The sequence below is a fragment of the Rhamphochromis longiceps genome, linkage group LG5, assembly GCF_057381845.1.
Source record: "Rhamphochromis longiceps isolate RC_006_pf linkage group LG5, R_longiceps_female_GT1.1, whole genome shotgun sequence".
Taxonomy (NCBI): Eukaryota; Metazoa; Chordata; class Actinopteri; order Cichliformes; family Cichlidae; genus Rhamphochromis; species Rhamphochromis longiceps.
The window spans coordinates 8,122,982-8,143,105 of record NC_140561.1 but is presented as its reverse complement, the minus strand read 5'-3'; the positions used below and the strand labels follow the sequence as shown (position 1 = coordinate 8,143,105).

General features: G+C 41.4%; 1 protein-coding gene across 1 annotated transcript; it reads left to right on the top strand.

The window, feature by feature from the left end:
* The first annotated feature begins 498 nt into the window (after window positions 1-498).
* Window positions 499-14,029, top strand: bin2b (bridging integrator 2b). Its single transcript, XM_085405612.1, has 12 exons — window positions 499-877; window positions 3,113-3,193; window positions 4,109-4,163; window positions 4,582-4,676; window positions 6,605-6,700; window positions 6,824-6,931; window positions 7,035-7,120; window positions 7,863-7,938; window positions 8,024-8,106; window positions 9,969-10,590; window positions 10,748-10,840; window positions 13,082-14,029. Exons 1-12 carry the CDS (start codon window positions 785-787, stop codon window positions 13,193-13,195), a joined length of 1,602 nt encoding a protein of 533 aa, XP_085261738.1. The 5' UTR covers window positions 499-784; the 3' UTR covers window positions 13,196-14,029.
* The last annotated feature ends 6,095 nt before the right edge of the window (window positions 14,030-20,124 follow it).

Here is a 20,124-nt window from a genome sequence, read left to right as displayed (position 1 = left end):
AGTGATTGAACATGTGATTGAACAGCTAATGGTAATGGACTGTTTCTTATATAGCGTTTTTCTACTCTCCCGGAGTATCAAAGCAGTTTATACAACATGCCACATTCACCCATTCACACAAGCACTGTCTTCTATGCTTCTAGTGCTTACTAACATTCACACACATTCATACTCGAATGTGTGTGAATCGAACCACCATTAGCTTTTTATAATTATTTGAACATTATAAAAAGTACCTAATGAAGTGGCCAGTAAGCGTACAGATCCGATTATTCCTTTATATATGAATAACAATATTCGACCGTAAAGAAATCTCCGGTCAGACATATATATATAATATGAAAGGCGGATACGTGAGGTCTTGTGTAATTCTCTTTGAAAAAATAAAAATAATTGGCAGCATCATCTGCTGCCGCTAACCCTCACCCTGCCCGCCTACGTCACGTCGCTGAATCAGCTGCGCTGCACCGCAGAAGCGTAATTTACGCACATAATTTTCAGGTGAGTTTTCGCTGGAAGAGTTTACCTGGCCGCAGGTGCAGGAGTGGATTTCTCAACTCTTACGTGACGTGTTTTCAGCAGATGAAAACACGCAGGAACGTTTCCAAATGGCCTAATTTCTTTGACAAGTCGCAACAGGACGAGCTGACTGGTCTCTGGCTGCGCGCGCGTTTTGACATTGTGTTGCTCCACCTCCGCCTACAACAGCTGAAGTCGCAGTTGAATCGCACGGAGGAAGCGCACAGCAGTCAGGGAGGAGAGAGAGACAGCGCGACAGCTGACGATGGCGGAGAATAAGATGGGCCCGAACCTCCAGGCTGGAGCCGGAATCTTCGCGAAACGGGTCCAGAAGTCCTTGAATCGAGCCCAGGAGAAGGTGAGCCAGAGGAGATCCACTTTTTAAAAAAGTTTCACTGAGCCCACGCAACTTCTTGACAGTGCCCGAAAGTCACTGCCACGGCTCTGTTAAACTATGAGACGGACATATTGAGCTTGTTTTATTAAGCTGCTCGGTGTTGAGGGCTGGAAAAGCCAGTATGAGAGAGGGAGAGAGACCTTGGCATCATGTTCCCACGATGACAGGCTTCTGAAATCGTGTTTCGCTTCTAAGCAGGGTGATTGGTTGAAAAAAATCCCCCACTGATTTCACTTTTGTAATCAGTGTGTGTGTGTGTGTGAGAGAACTGCTCGACTTCATCACTGCCGTCTTTTCAGCTGTGTTTCGTTGCATGGTTTGTAAGGGCATCAATCAATCTGGACGCGTTTACGCACTGTGATCCTGACCACAAGACAGCATTCAAAGCAGTCTGCACACTGTGCTGTACCAGACTGAGCCACTTACTCCAGTTCATGCGTGTGGGTTCACCGTTAACCTCACTAAACTGGCCCCTTTTTTTAACCACTAATAAAACGGTAGCTTAGATTTCCCCCGTCTGAGCAACATGCTGTTGTTCACTGCTATGCAGCTGTGTGCGGACACAGAAATGCTGCTACTTCCTGACTGTGCACTTCCTCTCACTAGCTGTGTCTTTCTCGGTTTGTGGTCAACAAACTTGAATTCACCACTCCACCTAAAAGCAGCAGCTACAAAGGCTTGCTTTTTCGGTACAGTGAAGACTAAAGGGCTGTTTTGGGGCGACTCTGTGATTTCTGTGGTGGTAAATTAAAGAATGGGCATGATGATGAGAGCTTTTATATGCAGATTTCAAGTCAAAGGTTTCAAACAGCTGCACTCGTTGGGCTGTGAAGGGCTCAGAAAAAGTTAGCCACATGTGTCTGGTTAAGTTTTGGGACGGGTGTAAATGGTGCTCTATGTAGAGTTAGTCTGGTTAGGTCAGTATATCCACACTGTCAGATAGATCCACTTTACATTACACAGGTTTATTTTGTTATGTTGAAAGTGTGTGTATCACTGCATGTCGTAGTCACAAACCTTTAAAGAATCAACAGTCATCTGTATTTTCTGTGTTTGCAAAACCTATTTTTAAGTTGTTGTTTTTTTTTTCAATTTGAGCCTCAAAAATTCATCATTCAGTGATTCAGCAGCCAGATGCTGGAGGCAGAGTTTAATATATAGTTTTAAAAAAGATGTAATTTGGTCATAGATTGTATTTTAAAGGTGGTGACAAAGTGGTGTAAACTTTCTAATGGCTGTCAGGGGGCAACATGGCTGGTTGCAGATCAGACATGTTGAACATATCCTACATGTCTGTGACCTCAGTAAACGTCTGGACACAGATGCTGGTTTCAAGTCTTAGTGAAAAAAGCATGATGTTAATCTTGTAAATTACGGTCTTTCTTAGGTTCAGAACAGATGACAATGCAGGGTGTGATTTAGGGTGGGCCTACCATGTGATTAGCAAGGTGCTGCAGTATGAGCATTCAGGATCCTTTGGTTTCTTAGCTCATCTTGTCTCGTTTCAAAACATCAAGTTGGCGGCAGCCAAAATGCCAATCTTGAACTTTCAGAATGAAAGTCTGTAAACCACTGGTGATGTGATGGGAGCCGTTTTTTGTTTACAGTCTATGCACTAAACAGACCATTTGAATGTGAGGGAATGTCGGAGCTCTCCTGTTGTGGGCGCCCTTGAAGCAGAGCTACTAAATAACTAGAGGACCAAGCTGAAATGTTTTTTTTTACTACATGTTGGACTGCCTACGCATCATTGTGGACCTAATATACAGTATCTGCAAAAACATCATGTGAAGGAAAACTCAATGAATTAGGTTTAATGTTATTGCATTTATATAGTGTAAAAAAAAAAAAAAGGCGTTACAAATGGTGGAGCTGAACTACACAACACAAACAATCACCAATAAAGTAACTCAACAGTTCTGTGGGAGATTCAGGTGTGTTATACCTGCTAAATATTGGTAAAATTAGGTGAGGTCTGATGAACTTACTACTTGCAGTTCCTAATTTTTCTATTTGCTTTCTTCAAATTCCAACTTTAGGCGATATTATTTAGTTGCACTTGCATGTACTCTACAACACCTGTAGGCAGGCTTTGATATAGTTTAACTTTAATCTGTATGAGCACAATCTGTAGAAACCTCTCGTGGCATATTGTTAAAATTTACTCAATCTGATTTTTTTTTTTAATGCTTTCAGGTCCTTCAGAAACTGGGCAAAACTATGGAAACCAAAGATGAGCAGTTTGAGCTCTGTTCCCAGAACCTCAACAAACAGCAGGTACTCCAACAGCGTAACCACAGTTTCTAAATGGTAGTCTTCTGCTTTCTGCTCTACAACCTTGATAAAACCCCTTTAACATCTTTAATCTCGAAGCTCATTTGTTTCCTTTTACCAAAATTCTTCACATAATTGCAACAGGGCCAAAAAGTGTTTTGTGTCTTTTTTTCCCTGCACTGACGTGCCAACTCACAAGTTCAGGCAATCATCCTGGCCTTGAAAACAGGAAATGCAAGACAGAGCTCCTGCCTATTTTCTTATCTGTTCTGTGTAAATACGACTTACTATGTCTCCCCTAGAGATCTGTGTGCAGCATTACCCTAAATTGTGAAAGAGCTGTCATTTAAGAAAGGTTTTTACAGGCTGACGAACTGAAAGCCTCAGACTGGCCTTTCTGAACAGCTCTAAATGTAGACTATTTAAAATTTAGAAAAGAGGAAGCAAAACCACTTTCATTTTAAAAGTAACAAAATGCCTTCATTTATTGTTGCGTACTGGTGATCTGTATTCCATGTTACTGTATTAATACTGTAATCGCTGCCACTGTTGGGCTTCTGTTGCTCAGGTTTTAAGTTCACCGAGTGGCAAACAACTACACTACATACTGCAGGGAAGTTGCCGAAGAGCAACAGGAAGGAAGTCTACCCACTGACACTCCATGCTGCTTTCACTTCACAAAAACCACATAAGATATTGTGATTGTTATTTAATTTAAGCTCCAAGTTGTGGTGAGACTGCAAGGAGCTGCGATGTCAAGCAAACTGATGCAGAGAGAGTTTCACAGCAAACTAACAGCCTGCAGTCCAGCTGAAGCACACTGATGTCAAGGAAATGATGCAGCACAATTTTCTTATATTGTCCAACTGTTACTGGGCGTCACTGAATTGAACTTTTCTCCTTTCTTCCTGCACGCAGATCGACGGAAGCAGGTTGTTTAAAGATGTCAAAGCCTACTATGCAGCAGTGAAAGGTGGGTTTGCAAAGCATGGATTGAATCCCCAGTCTTACTGAGGGGAGAAGTTGAAAACTAGGGAAGTGAAAGTCTTCTATTTTTTTGTGGGAGACTTTTGCAATCCTGTCTGCGCTACCAAGTTGTAAAGATCCCTGATCCCGCCTTAAAAAAAAATAGCAGACGCAGCATCGCATATGTGAGTCATGTATGAGAAACCGTTGTTTTTCATGTTGTCAGCTTTTGCGCCTGCATTGTGAGCTCCAGTCAGGAAACTAGTGTTGTTTTGGCCTTTGTAATGTGGGTGCAGCAGCAGCACCAGAAACATTAAACAGCACCACGGTGGTATTGTTTTTGTGCTGCCAGAAGGTAGATGGGCTCATTCCCATGGAGTCATGACTACATTTTAAATTTCTTTTTTTTTTCTTCCTTTTTACAGGCATGCATGAGACATCTAAGCGGCTATCCCAGACGCTGAGCGACATCTATGAATCGGACTGGGATGGAGTGAAAGATCTCGCTGTTATAACAGAAGTAGGATTATGATGCAGCCACTGTTTTATTTGGGAAGTCCCACTTTGGTTGTGTCCCCCCCCCTTGTGGCATGGTAGCTAAATGCCACAAGCACAGATTGGGATCTGACTGTTTGAACACTTATCAGTCACAAGTTAGGCCAGCCCTTCTTTGTCGTCAATCTACTAACTCTAATTTACAATTTGGGCATTATTTGTCTTCGCCATGACTACAAACGAGCAAATGGGGCAATAAACTGATACGAAAATTGTTTACTGAGGGCATGGATTAATTGAGAAGAAGGCTAATTTTTCCATAGATTTCTGTACAACCAGACTATAAAGGATTTGCCCCCTGCTGGCCATTATTAAGAATGCTAGTGGCAGAGGTTTCTTCCTGTTAAAAGGGAGTTTTTCCTTCCCACTGTCGCTAAGAGCTTACTGACAGGGGGTCATCTGATAGATAGTTTTCTGTGCATTATTGCGGAGTCTTTAGCTTGCAGTTTAAAGCACCTTGAGGTGATTGTTGATTTAGGTGATGTTGACTGTGATTTGGCGATTCATAAATAGAATAGAATTGAACTGAATCCTACTGATACAGTTTTTACTTAGGACTACTGTGGATCATGTCATCAATATGTTTCACTGGCTGGAATCACACACTTCTTTAAAATATTAGTGACCTTCATGCAACATGTACTAACAAATACCCACATTTAAATGCAAGTTCACTCTCTGGTGTGAGGTCCAGAAACTCATGAGGAGAGTTTGGATATTATTTTTCTGTCTTGAGCTGCTTAATTCCAAAGTCCTTCTAGATGCAGTTCTCTCCAGCTGCTCAATGCAAAGAGTTGACACAGAGTCTCTGGCTAAAACAAACAGTCTGAAATTCAATAATTATGTTTACCTACATCGTTGCTACAGTGAGCAGGTATATCTGCCACTGCACAGCTGAACTCAACTGTGCTGTGATGTAGTTGTGAAGAAATTCGCCTTACAAATGAAATATCCCTGGTTCTGGGAGGAGAAAGGAACGGGTCACAAGCTAGAGTACTGCTAGTGCTGGTCCCAATCCCAGATAAATGGGAGTGTGAGTAAGGACGGGTATCCAGTGTAAAATTTCTGCCAAATCAAACATGTGGTTCTGTTTGGTGTGGTGACCTCATGGGAAATAAAGGAGCAGCTAAAAGTACCGTCATCTAGAGTCAAAGAGTCAAGCAAGTTATACCCATTGAATACAGATATTATATTATATTATAGTATTTCTGCTAAATATAATAATTCTCCTAAATTCCTGTATTTCTGAGAAGTTATCATGTTTGTGCTAAGTTACAATATTTCTGCTAAGTTTTGCTATGTTATAGTGTTTCTGCCAAGTATTATGTTTCTTCTAAGTTATTGCAGTTCTGCTAAGTAATTACATCTTTGCTAAGTTGTTATGCTTCTGCAAAGTTATTACAGTTTTCACAACTTTTCAGCTTTTTCAGCTAGTTTCAGCAGACAGCTTCAGCCGTACAGCTTCACACAGCATTTTTGCAGGAAATGCAAATTTTATAGTTGTCTTAAATATTTATATGAGACATTCAAAATTAGACTAATGCTAGTTAAGCAGCAATATGTCAAACACAGACCATGGAATGTCAATAAAAATATCTTTGTAAGGATGAAATAACAATGGATGGAGAGCATTGGGCGAGTACTGGGTTAAATTACACACCAAAGCCTGGAATGTCCACTGTTGACTAACTGTCAACTATAAAGCGAGGGCCTTGTCACTAATTATTTTGTGGATGGGATGGTTTCCATTAGTAAGTCAGCTCTCACATTGGACAAACTGCGACTGAAGCTTTCCATAATGTGCAACACTGTTTGTATGCTTGCCTATTTGTGGCTTAGTGCAATGGGAACAAGAGTTTTTAACTCTAATGTGGCACCATCTGTTTTTCTTAGAGTGAAGACTTGCTGTGGAACGACTACGAAGAGAAGATAAATGACCAGCTTGTCCGCACCATGGAGAACTATACAAGCCAGTTTCCTGAAGTCAAGGTAAGCCGACGCTCAAATGAGTCCTGCAGAACTGCAAGGCGATGCTAAAACAGCTACTTTGGTCTCTCAGGTGCTAAGAGGTCTTTGAATTTCTGTGTTCACTTTGAAAAACTGTTTTTTCAGGAACGAGTTGCCAAGCGTGGACGAAAACTGGTGGACTATGACTCAGCACGACACCACCTGGAGGCGCTGCAGGGTGCAAAGAAAAAGGATGAAGCTAAAATAGCCAAGGTAACATTACTGTTAAAGCCTGCACAGCACAGACGTGCAGTGTGCCGCTGACAAAGACGTCTGATCTCGACTGTATTTTCTTCTTTTAAATCCTCCTTAACAGGCAGAAGAGGAATTCAACAAAGCTCAGAATGTCTTTGAAGAAATAAATAACGAGCTGCGCGAGGAGCTGCCTGTTCTCCATCAGAGGTATGCTTCAGCAGCAAGTAGACACAGAACTAGCTCAGTGGAATCTCAGTGGGAATCTGGATCATGAGTGGATAAATAAAAGTAGAATATGGATGTAGGTTTTTAAGACTTGCATATTTCGACCATTCTTATATGAAATCACCTTTCAGATTAAATTTATACAGATTTGTATTATTTTGGGAGCTTTTGTGTTTGTATTGGATACAAAGTTGAGATGACAGGGTATACACTATATTGACAAGTCCCGGGTCACCTTCACGTTACACCTACAGGAGCTGCTCGGCCGTGGAAACCCATGCCATGAAACTCCCAGTGTGGAGTTTCTGTGCTGATGTTAATACTTCATGTGGTTTGCCACTTGGTGGCTGAGTTGCGGTGACTCCTAAAGACTTGCACACTGCAATAACACTACTTGATTGTGGAATATTTAAGAGGGAAGACATTCCACAAATGGACTTTTTGCAGTGGTAGCACCCTATTACGGTACCACACTGGCATTCAGTTAACCTTTTAGAACAATCCATTATTTCACATGTTTATAAAGGGTAGACTGCATAGTTAGGTGCTTGATTTTATACACATGTAGCAAAGAGACTAAGAACAGCTGAATTAAAAGAGAAAGATGTAAACCAATATTTACGTGGCTTATATGTTTAAAGGTACGTCAGCCAGTATAACTGAACCTAAGAAAAGTGTCATGTGGACAAACTGAAAGTTCAACTTTGTCTTTTTGTCTGTGCAGTCGGATAGGTTGCTATGTGACGGTCTTCGAAAACATTTCCAACCTGAGGGATGTTTTCTATAAAGAAATGAGCGGGGTAAGATGTCACACATCGCCTTCAACTTCCTCACTCTCTCACCGGCAATGTGAATTGAAGGTGGACGGTGTGCTTGTGTTTACAGTTGAACCGTGAGCTGTACAATGTGATGAAGAAACTGGAGACTCAACACTCGGGCAAAGCTTTCATCATCAAGGGCCTGAACAGGTAGGGTGTTCTGCTGCACATGTTGCATCATTTGTGGCAGCTGTGTGCGCATTAAGAAATGTCTTGTCTTGAAACGCATACAAACTCTGTCTCTCAGGCTTAAAATAGTCTCCCGTGAAACCAAAATAATAACTGAAAGATGCTAAAATGGTTCTTACAGCTGAGAGGAGATGAAAACAATGGGAGATAATGTGGGTTTGCGTGCACAGTAGAGACCTCCATTGCTCTCATTGTGTTGCCCAAATGTGGACACTTGTTTTTAGAGTTGTTTGTTTCTGTGTCGGAAGCGATAAGATGGCCACATAGGCGAGTGGAAGGTGTTGCATACATAGCCTTGCAAAAGTTTTATCTTTGAAATAAATGACACAGACATGCAAGGGTTTGGCACAAAAGTGTTTGTATTCGTATAAGAACGCTCAGTTCTTCATGAAACCAAATTAAATGAAATACTCTAACCACTTTTTTTTTTTTTTTTTTTTTTTTTTTTTTGTCTCTGACCACAATTTTTTCTAACTTGCATCCTGTACTGATGCTTCTGGGAGATTGTTCTTCGTGTTTTTCGTAAACCAGGTTGCGATTTTTGCCCATACTGGATCTTTAAATGGGCTGTAACTCAACAAACAACAAAATCTCAAACTAGCATTCACTTTCAGTGCTTCCTATCTTGTAGACTGAGGGTTGGGGAACTCCAGGCCTCAAGGGCCGGTGTCCTGCAGGTTTTAGATGTATCCAACACAGCTGATTTAAATGGCTAAATTACTTCCTCGACTTGTCTTGAAGTTCTCCAGAGGCCTGGTAATGAACTAATCATTTGATTCAGATGTGTTGACCCAGGGTCTAAAACCTGCAGGACACCGGCCCTTGAAGCCTGCAGTTCCCCACCCCTGTTGTAGACAATGAAACTTTGTAGAGGGGGATGATGTGGATCCATTTTAGCTCTTCATTAAGCCGGAAGGCCTTGCTTTTTCAGTGTGAAAACTACCATCATTTAAATTAAAGACAAATTAAATTCAAAGCATTTTGAGAATCTCAAAAATCCTAAAAGTGTCCTAAAGTATTTCTCCAGTGTGTCAACCACAGGCTTCAGAATATATAGTACTGCTTTGGTTTATTAATTATTTTTGTATGGGGGGAAAAAACAACAAATTTGCACCTTCGATTAAACCATTTAAAGCTTTTTGGTGAGGCATGTTAGGTATTACGAGTAAAAATCTTTCACTATGAAACACAGAGGAGTCTAAGATATGTTATGCAATAATATTTGGCCCATGCGTTCACTTTTCTTTGATGCACTTTTGGCTATTTCTCACAGTGCTGCTGACACATCTTAGCCACAGCTCATTCTCATTAGGGCTAAATGTCAGGTATACTATAGGCCCAGATGTGTCTGCTTGATGCTGTGCAGTATTAGTTGAATTGGATCAAATTATAAAGGTGTTCTGAGGCAAAAAACTTGTCAAGAGTGTTCAAGAACTCTGTTGCAGTTGCAGGTCATTGCTCCTTTAACAGGAAAATAACCTAAAACAGAACTCTACAAGTACTGAAGTTGGCTAAAACACTGTAGGACTGTTGTCTGTTGATTTTTGCCTGCATTCCTCACCGAATTCAGTGCAACTTTGGGTAGAAATGTAACTTGTAGATGGGAGGAAGCCACACTTGGCAAATGACGTGGAGTTTGCTTCAGTGTCAAGAATAGCAAACTGATACTTGACTGCAACAAAGTCCACTGATTTCACAGAAAATTCTAGATCTTTAAATTTAAAGGGTTCTGCTACTTTTGGACACTTATTCTTTTCTTTCCTGTATGCTGGGGTGTTAATGATAACTCTGTCACAAATAATGTGCTTTTGTTCTTTAAATAGCACAAGCAGCAAGTCAAAGAAGAGAAAGTCCCTGGTTATATCCAATCCCATACCCTGCAACACCGCTTTCCCAGCTGACCACGTCTCCGTGCATTCCCAAAACGGCAAAGGTGCTGCACCCTCTTCCCCTGTCCCAAAGACTCAAAACATCGCTGAAGAAAGCATCCCAGCAGAAGAGAGCAGCATCCCTTCGAAAAGTGTTAGCTCATCAGATTCCGATCTCAGCTCGAGTGGCACCGGCTCACCGAAGAGGCAGTCGCTATGTGACAATGACAACAGCGACACGAGCAGTCAAAATCCAGAGGCAGCAGTTGCGTCGGAGCCCGCTGAAAGCCAGTCAGAAGACAGCAAGGAGGGAGAACCAAAGTCAGAGGCAGCAGCAAGCCAGGAGATCACTGATCCCTCGGATTCTGCTGGTGGCGATGCCCCACATAAGGATGCTGAGAGCGATCCAACATCAGAGGAGGCCAATACCAAACCGGCACCAGTTCCAGCCCCTCGTGTATCCTTCCGCTCCAATGAAAGCCCCCTCTTACCTGCTAAGGAGCAGGAGGATTTGGACGAAGGGTTAGAGTCAGGAGATGACTCGGGTTCCCCCAGTCCACCAGGCTTCCTCTATAAGGTACACGCTTAATCTTAAAGCAGCTACAGCTGACATTTCTATAACAGTAAAGTCCCCCTAAAATAACCTGGAGAGTCTTAATAATTTGCGTGAGCTAAGCCTTTAAACGTCACAGCCGTGTGGTAATGTGGAATAAAACAGCTTTGTTTTACACCAGGGGGTGGCACTAGAGAGTCACGCAGCATCTGAAGAAGGCCTGCTCCAGTTTGAAGAGGGCGATGTCATCATGGTTCTTGCTGACACTCAACAGGTGTGTTTGTGTAGTGTGTACTTGTAAACCATATCTTACTTCCCATTGCACTCTAGAGATTACACACATCCTGTACATTCTGGACCTGGACATGTCATTTAGGCCACTGTGTTTGTTTCTGGCCTTTCTGTGTAGGTACTTGCTAACGTGCATTTTATCACATGCCTGTGTATTTCAACCCACCAGCAAATCAAAATAGTCCAGTCGTTTGCAGGGAGGTGATAGTTTGTACATAGTTTGCTGTGCTGATCAACTTGGAATAGTCGTCAGAATCTATAATCAAACCAAAATTCACTGCAGTTTACACTACACTGTAGTTTGATGTAGTAGACTATGTTCAGCATTCTGAATATCCACAGCAGAGTGTCTGAAATGGCACCTGACGTGTTATGGATGTACATCAAATGACAACACAGCAAAATTTCACTTCTGTTGTTCTACTTATTGCATGTTTTTGAACTTTTGCATCATTTTGCGCCTCTGATAACACAAGGTACCAAATTCTTCAGTAGTGAGGATGACCCTAAACCTAACTTCACTTTTTTGCAGTAAATGGTTAGCATAAACAATACTGTGAATGTGCACTAAAATGACAAGGTGATATTTTAATATTTACTACACTAAACAAGCCCACAACAAAAAAATCTGCTTTTAGCCATTTATAGTTAGCATCATCATGGATGCTAAATTTATTTGTTTCTATTACAAAGCCAGTTGTTGCCACTATTGAGGGCAAGGCATGCACAGTGTTCCACATTTAACTCTTCTGCACTAAATGGTGGGATAAATAAAACTGTGAATGTACTTGTGCACTAAAATGACAAGGTGTTGGAAGCATGGGATTGGAGAGAGCTTTAACTTTTTGTCACAGCCGTAACAAAAATTGGATTGAGCAGCTGTAAGATGAAGAGGCCTTAATGGTCTGATCCCTGGTTGCCAAATCTGGTCAAAGAGACATGAAACTTCACCTCTCTGGTGGGAAAAGGGCACAAACTAGTGTGAAAGGTTCTGCTTCCCCTATGGAGCTGCTCTGAGTGAGAGGCCATGTACAGTACAGGGGTGGGGATACTGCTCTTCCAGTTTGGTACTTTTTTTGTACGTTCTGTTTACATTCCTGCTTTCACCTATGGCTGCGAGTAGTGACTGAAAGAAAACTAGAAAAAGTTGCATTTCCTGCGAAAATGCAGTGTGAATGCCATGTAGTGGAATCTGCTGAAAACAGCTGAAGAAGTAAAACTGTGCTGAAATCCAGTGAAGAAGCAGACATGTTTGCTGAAAAGAGGTGAAAAAGTTGAACTGTCAGCTGAAAAGAAATGTTGCCATGAGCAGGGTTTGAATCCAGACCTTGTGGTCTCAAGGCGGCTACTCATCTCACTGAGCCAAACTAGTTCTCAGGTAACTGAAAGAGGTGGAAAAGCTGAAAATTCTGCTGAAAAGAGGTGAAGAAACTGAAATTTGTGCTCAAAACTGGTGAAAAAATTCCATTGAAAACAGTTTGTGCTGAAAACAGCTGCAGAATCTGGTATTTTTGCTGAAAAGGGGTGAAGAAGCTGAAATTTGTGTTGAAAAGAGTTTAAAAAGCTAAAGTGTTAACTGAAAAAAGCGGGATTTGAACCCGGGCCTCCCGCTCTGAGAACGGCTGTTCATCTCACTGAGCACAGCTCACCCCGGCAAGCAAAATCAGTAACAACACTGATAATGTGGTCCATTCATTTCAATGGGACAAAAAAATTGCATAAAAAATTTAGTATTTCAAAAAGATGCTGTGAGAAAAAGCTTACTTACAATGATTAAGAACAACAACAACAACAAAACAATGTACACAGGAGACACACAGGCCTGTTTTCCAGAAAAAACAGAATTAATTCATATTAAGAGCTGCTCTGATCAGGATATTTAAATAATAATGGCATTCAACGAGTCCCGAAAAAAAGATGGAAATGCACATTTGGCTTCCCATAGTGACAACTGTTAACCTTCTAAGTTGTTCATAATTTTATATTATCTTTCAACTTCCATGTCGAGGTTATCTAGCATCTTTTCACGCTCCTTTTCTGGTCACGGCTGAGTTTGAGTTTACTTTCACGGACTGGTCTCCCAGTCACTGTGTACACAGTGTGGAAATGAATTCAGAAGCACCATTTCACCCTGTTAGTAAATCTTACTGTCATGTCCCGAGTATCTAATCAGAGGGTGGATTTGTTTCCCTGAGTCCTCACATGTGTTTACTGTGTCTTGCAGGAGGAAGGTGTGGTGAGGGGGGTCAGGGAGCAGAGCTGGAACGAGCACCAGGATGCAGAAAATCACTCCGGGATCTTCTCAGAAAAACTTATCCGACCCATTAAAGAAGAGTGAGGCAATAGTCACTGCTCGGTCTGTAATCTGTTTCTTCTTCCATCAGGCACTTCTGGTGACTCACACACACACACACACACACACACACTGAGAGGGAGTGAACCCATATGTTATGGGTGCAGAAGCTGTCCAAACAAATGAGCACAATTCCCACGTGGTTTCCCTCATGCTATGATGTTGCAACTTGTGGAACAAAAGCGAACGAGCCGAAGAACATTTTGTAAAAGACATTTGGAAATCTTAAGGCATTTTGCTCTATGAGACACTGTGAAAAAAAAAATGTTTTTAAGCCCATGTTATTATCCTGTGTAATGTTTCCTAATAAAGTTGTAAGAAAAAAAAAGTTGTTGTTCTGATGTAAGATTTTAACAAAGTAGGTTTCATTTGCTGTATGTTTTTAAATAAAGCATAATGTCGCTGCAGGGCCGCTGATAAACAGCCTGAGCCCGAGAAAGAGCTGCAGTGATTCACTCGAAAGGAATGTGAAAATATTGTCAGGACTTGAAACTCGAGACACATTGACTGATCGACTGTGAGAGCTTTTTGGAAGTGGGATCTGTCAAATATAAAAACAAACAAAAAGCTGGGGCAGACTACCCTCAGCCTGGCAGCTCTGTCGTTTGAATGAGAAAGTCTATCACCAGACGAGGCAGCTCTGTGTGACGACACAGCCTGATGTGATTTGTTGGTCACATAAGGTTTTGAGACATTAAAGTAGAAATGTAATTTGCTGGGGCTTCCCCTGTGCAACATTGCAAGTTGGAACTCCCAGTTTCCAAAACAAACATGAGTTCCTATCACACTTTTAGTTTGAAAAACGAAGCAATAAAGAGAAATTTACACCCCTGGATTATTGTTCATTTTGAATTATGTGCAGGGTGTTGGTGTCATTACATATTTAGTTCTCTATATTGTAACTCTAAGTGTGAACATAGGTGATGGGGCTACTGCACTTTCCCAAACTCCCACCCTGGCTGGTGTTCTGTGGTGATGGAACATCGCTCATCAGTGACAAGGTAGGTCTGTGCCAAAGCGTAGTCTGCTTTACCCTCCATTTTTAATCTAATTGGGACCGCTGTCTACAAAATGAGCCCCACATTCTAGCCAGTAAACCTTGAAACTAGCCACAAGACCGATAACTCGCCAAGAACATGTGAGAGGTTGTGACTTCTTGCAACCTGAGCGGTCTTCTGTATTTGCTTCACTTCTCAGTCCCTGAAGCGACCTTCATCAGTCCCGGTCATCTTCCCTAACCTTGTCAGTGGTGCTAGTTTTGGTCATTATGCACATGTACTGTTTATAAGGTTGGGGAAACCTGCAGTCAGCTGAGACTGAAGAAGTCTTGTGATCAAAAACCTTTTTGTGATATTTATCACTAAAAATGTAAACAAACTTAATTAAATTAAAGTAATGAATGCTTCTGATGTCTTATAGCCACATAAATAATAGTTACATTCAGAGTGTCACATGTATTAAAATGGGTTTCAACAGGCCCAATAACAAAAGCCTGTTTTTAATGCATTAGCCTCATAACGTACATTTAAACAGAACAAAGAAAACAAAATGAAAAACAACTTGAGATTCAGAGTTTTTACAGTGCATTGTTAGCAGTGTGCATCACTGTACTGTGGTACAGTGATTGCAAAACATGCTAATGTTAGCTTCCTACCACTGCCACTTATAATAATACACAATATTTCCCTTTAGCCTTTTATGCCATTGTCTCAGTTCTGCCTTGGCTGACTCACTAGCACGCTCAAATTCCACAAAAGAGGAAAACAAATGGCAACATGAACACTACTACTATGTAATGGGGACCAGAGTCGCCATGCGATGGCAAAATTGGTTAAACACCAAAGCATTGCGTCTCATAGTGGTTTGATCCACTGCCTATCATTTCCTAGTCCAGACGTGGGCAACCTTCAACATCAAAAGAGCCATTTTAGCTCCTCCTACCAAACAACAGGAAAAAAAGGAGCAGCACACGCTGGTGGCAGGGGGTGACAGGGACAGATGGGCAGATGTAGTTGGGAGATGATAAATTGATAAATATAGGACATGGATTAATAGGGTTACAGTTAACCATAAATCTAATCCGTGGTTCATGAGCCATAGGTTGCCGGCCTCTGTTCTAACCTAAAATCACCAGTTGCTGAATTTTTGGTTTCCAAGTGGTTTGATTTGGTGTTTCTCATGGTCACTGGCCCTTGGTTTCCTCTGTGAAACCACATTTAAAATCACTGGAAATGCAGCTGTTCAAGGCAAACGACCTTGTGGCACTGGACCCAAGTGTCAGGGAATTACAGAGAGTTATATCAGTTCATGCTCCTGCCAGCACGAATATCTGTGGATATTTCAGTGCTGACTCAGGACCCAACATCTGGCTAGCATAGCTAAATATCTGTCACTGATATCAGAGTTACAACTTTTCAACCAACACAGGAGAAGCATAGTTGCCTGCTCACGTTTTCCCTACTGTTGATGGCTTTGAGTTTTGTAGAACTGCCATAAAGACGAACAAATCTTTTGTTATGCTGTCGTAGACGCTATCCAATGCCAACAAACTGAATGCTACAGAAAGTTAATGTACATTTACTTCAGGTGTTTAGCAAAACTAGCTTCTGTAATGTGGCCTTGCAGAGATGCAGTTCAAAGCAAGGAGGCAGGAATCCAAGTATGTTGCACTGGCTCAGCGTTAGCGTAGTTAACCTGCCTGAAGCCTTTTGGAGGTGGAGAAGGCCTGGTTGGGGTTATTACAGGTCCTCTGTACTTTATAACAAACACAATATAACGAATGCTTTATTTCCTTTTTGAGCATGCTCCATTCTTTACTTCCTTAAAAAACAAACAAAAAAAGCTGCTCTAAGTTTTAGTTTTCTTCCTGTCTTTGTGTTGCAGTGAAATGTTTCCACTGATTTAAGGACTGACAGAGAAACCTGGCTGCCTCAGTTCAGAATATTTTTCAAGCTACCTGTGGGAATACACGCTAACAGTTTAGGCCGCAGGCAACCATGCTCCCAAGTGTCCCTCATAGATTGAATCTTGGTCACTGATGGATTTCTGTTATTAATAGAGCTGCTTCGTCACCAAGAGGTTAATATTGAAAGGTGATATTCACAGCGGAAGACTCTGGGATTTGCTCCAGTATGAATATAATTTATTGTTACTTGTCTTTTTCTCAATGAGGGGCCTTCATCCGCGTAAGACAGTATCAGAGGCCTGTTTCTTCTCCGCTGGCCTCGTGCTGATCTGCTTGTTTGCAGTGTGAGTTTTCCTTGCTGCTCCCCTTGAGCAGTTGGCAAGTAGGTTCAACTTGGGTAAGAGCTGCATTAGCTCAGGTTCATTAAGAAGCAGTTTTGTGTTGACAAGGCAGATGATAGATTCGCTTGGATTGAGTTCTCTGGAAGGCTGTGGAGTGCCGTGCACGGCTTCATCAGTTCATTGTGGATGAAAGTGATGGAAATGAGATGTGGGAAAACTAGCTCACACACCTCTGGATCTCATTCATAAATATGTTTCCCTCCTGCCCCCACATACACGTACCTCATTCATTACTGTATAAATGGAGAACTAATGCTAATCAACGCTAATCAAACACTTACACGGAAGTGGTGGCTTTTCATAGCAGGCCATGACTGAAGAAGTTAGTCTCTGTGGAAACGAATGGGAAATCTCTAATCTCTATTTCTTCCTGTAAGACTATTCTTTTTCCTCTACTGCTTAGTCAGCAAGCAGAGAAAGGTCAAAGGTCAGGCTCAACCATTCAAGGAATCGGTGAGATTGCTGCTCTGTGATACAGCAGAGTAGAAAAAACATTAGAACACCACTGTTCATACTGTATATTCTTTATAAAGAAGTATTTTATAATAAAAATGCATCAAACAGACACGTGACAGCAGGGAATTTTAGCTTTTATTGGAACAGGAAGCTGTGAAAAAAAGTATACCCTTACTGCTTCCACAGGACATAAGAGGATAAGTAATCAAATGCACCTGATTAATACCCCACTGTGAGCACCTCTATAAAAGCAAATGTTTTGCTGTTATAGACACAATGTAGACACTTTATTAATGAACAAGCACCAAAGGGTTAAAGAACTCCCATTTAACAGGATGAGACCTTCTGCAGAACTAAGCTCAGGAAGGGTCATCCACCTGATGTAATGAGGGGAGAGGAAAGTGACAAGCACGGAGATACAACAATATTGATGGTTGCAGCTTTTACTGATCCACCTAGCTACAAGTGCTCGTGCTAAACATGCAACGTCCAACAAACTGGGAAACAGAAAAGAACCACTTGCAAAAAGAGACCTATGAACAGTAGTAAGACCTCAAATAGAGAGATTTAATTACAAAATAAGTTGAAACTCTTTTCAGTTCATCATCTTTTTAAAGTAGTGTGCAGAATTAGGATAAGCACACATCGATTGGCACCTAATGACAGTTGCAAAAAGTCTGATTGTCCTGAGGCAGCTTATTTCAGGCTTGGCAAATACCTAACTAATAACCTTAGAAAAACATTTCCAAACTCCTACATTAGCAGACATGTTGTTGTTTTAATTGCAGTAATTCTGTTGCTCTGTGTGTAAAGGTAAGAGTGCCCTTACCTTCATTGTTCAGTGCTCAAGACAACATGCAGACACTCCTAGCAGGTGTGTGTGTTATGTCTCTTATCACCTTCGCCCTGACATGATGCAGACAGTCCTGTGTGGGGGTGAAGCTGAAGGGAATTTTGGCTGTAAAAAGGCATAAATAATGTCCCCACACATGGCTAGTGAGTGGACCAGTGGAAAATGAGACCCTTTAAACTCTGCAAGCACATACGATTGCAAACGATTGCAGAAATGCTGAAAAGGTTGTTTCAGTGTGTGCTTCTGTTCTCAGGCCTTTCCAATTAGCGACTGCAGATAGAGCCGGCACAGCAGGCATTTGAGCTTTTGCAGTTTCAGCATGCTCCTTGTAGCTCAGAGCGTCGTCTTTTTTTTCCACAGCAACGAGCCAAATCAGTAAAGGTCACCTCTGTGCACTTCCCTCTGCTTATTTCTGCTTTGAAACTAAGGTTAGAAACACATAGTAAGCACAGATGCAGAGAGTGTGATTGATGTGATGATTGCTTTGTTTAATAAGCCAATTTTCAGTAAAGTAATGGTGTATCTAAAAAGATATTATTCTGTCCATCCCTCCATTTTCTTCACCTTATCAAATTGAGGATCGCGAGGGTGCTGGAGCCTATCCCAGCTGCCATAGGGTGAGAGGTGGAGTAGGCCCTGGACAGGTCACCAGTCACCAGCAGGAATAACTTTATGAATGCATCTGTGTATGTATGCATTTATTTAATTTTGTAATTGAACTAAAAAAGGAAAACTCTCATATATTCTACATTCGTTATCTGTAAAATGTTACTTTATTTTCGATGTTTGTGGTGACCAGCTCGTGAAAATCAGAAATTCTGTCAATCCTCTCAAATTATTAGAATTATTTTGAGTCCCTTTTAGTAGGAAAAGTGCAACGGGGATGAACCCCGACTTGGGAGGATTGTCAATAAATGTTGCTTCAAGAACTTCAGAACCAGAGGCAACATCACAAGACCTTACCGGGGCTGAGGAGACAAAGAACTGCACTGTTGCTCGGTGGCCTTGTTTTCACATGAAAGTAAATGTTGTATTTTATTTTGAAATCAAGGCCCTAGAGTCAGTTTGATGCACAGAATCCAAGGTGTTTGTAGTCCAGTGTGAAGTGCAATCTGATGATTGTGGTATTATGTCCTCTGCTGGTGTTGGTGGTGGTCGGCCCACAGTGTCAAAATGGGTTTAATGTATTTGATTGGCCAGCAAACTCGCCTAGCATGACCCCATAGAGTCACAGATAAGCTTGAGGCTTCTATCAAAACAACCTGGCCGGTGTCCTGCAGGTTTTAGGTCTCACCCTGGGTCAACACACCTGAATCACATGATTAGTTTATTACCAGGCCTCTGGAGAACTTCAAGACATGTTGAGGAGGTCAGTTAACCTTTAAATCAGCTGTGTTGGATCAAGGGCACATCTAAACCCTGCAGGACACCAGCACTTGAGGCCTGGAGTCCCCCCACCTCTGCTATTGGGGGTCTCCACTTCTGATCTCAAGCACTGGGTACTGCTAATATAAACTAAACGCACAGCTGTCGTTTTGAAGCACTTGCTTGGTATTCAGCTTCTGTAATTAACTTACCACAGTGAACAGAGAAATCCTTTAGAATAACTGTTTTCCAGAAGCAGAGTTACAGCTATGCTGCAGTCTTAAAAATGTTACAACCAAATTTAACATTTTAATTAATGAAATAAAATCGGGCCTCCCTGAGCCTGGTTCTGTCAGATTTTCTTCCTGTTGAAAGGGAGTTTTTCCTCCCTGTTGTTCCCAGTGCCTGTTCATAGGGGGTCATCTGCTTGTTGGGGTTTTCTCTGTATTATTACTGTTGTAGGGTCTTTACCTTACAAAGGCAACTGTTGTTATAATTAGGTGCTCTATAAATAAAACTGAATCAAATTCAATTGAAATGAATTGAACTGAATATAAATATGAGTACCATGTTACAGATATCCAGAGTGTCAGTGGGCACTTGAATGCACCAACAGAAAATGTTGCTTGTGGTCTTCACATTTGTCCCCTGCATCAAATTGTACAACTGCTACAAAACAAGTTGAATAATTTATTTATATATCTACAAAAATATATGTCTAAATGAACAAAATGAAATAAAATAAAGAGTCAGCCAAAAAGACAAATACCTTCATGGGTCAGTGGAACTGTTTGCAACAACACTAAGTGCGTGTGATTTGTCGTCAGTAGAGAGAAACTTAGGGAGGCGCTGCAATAATTTATTGCCTCATTGCATATTACATTGTAGTTTCAGCACCAGATGGCTCTCAAGCCAAATACATAGCACTGTGTGT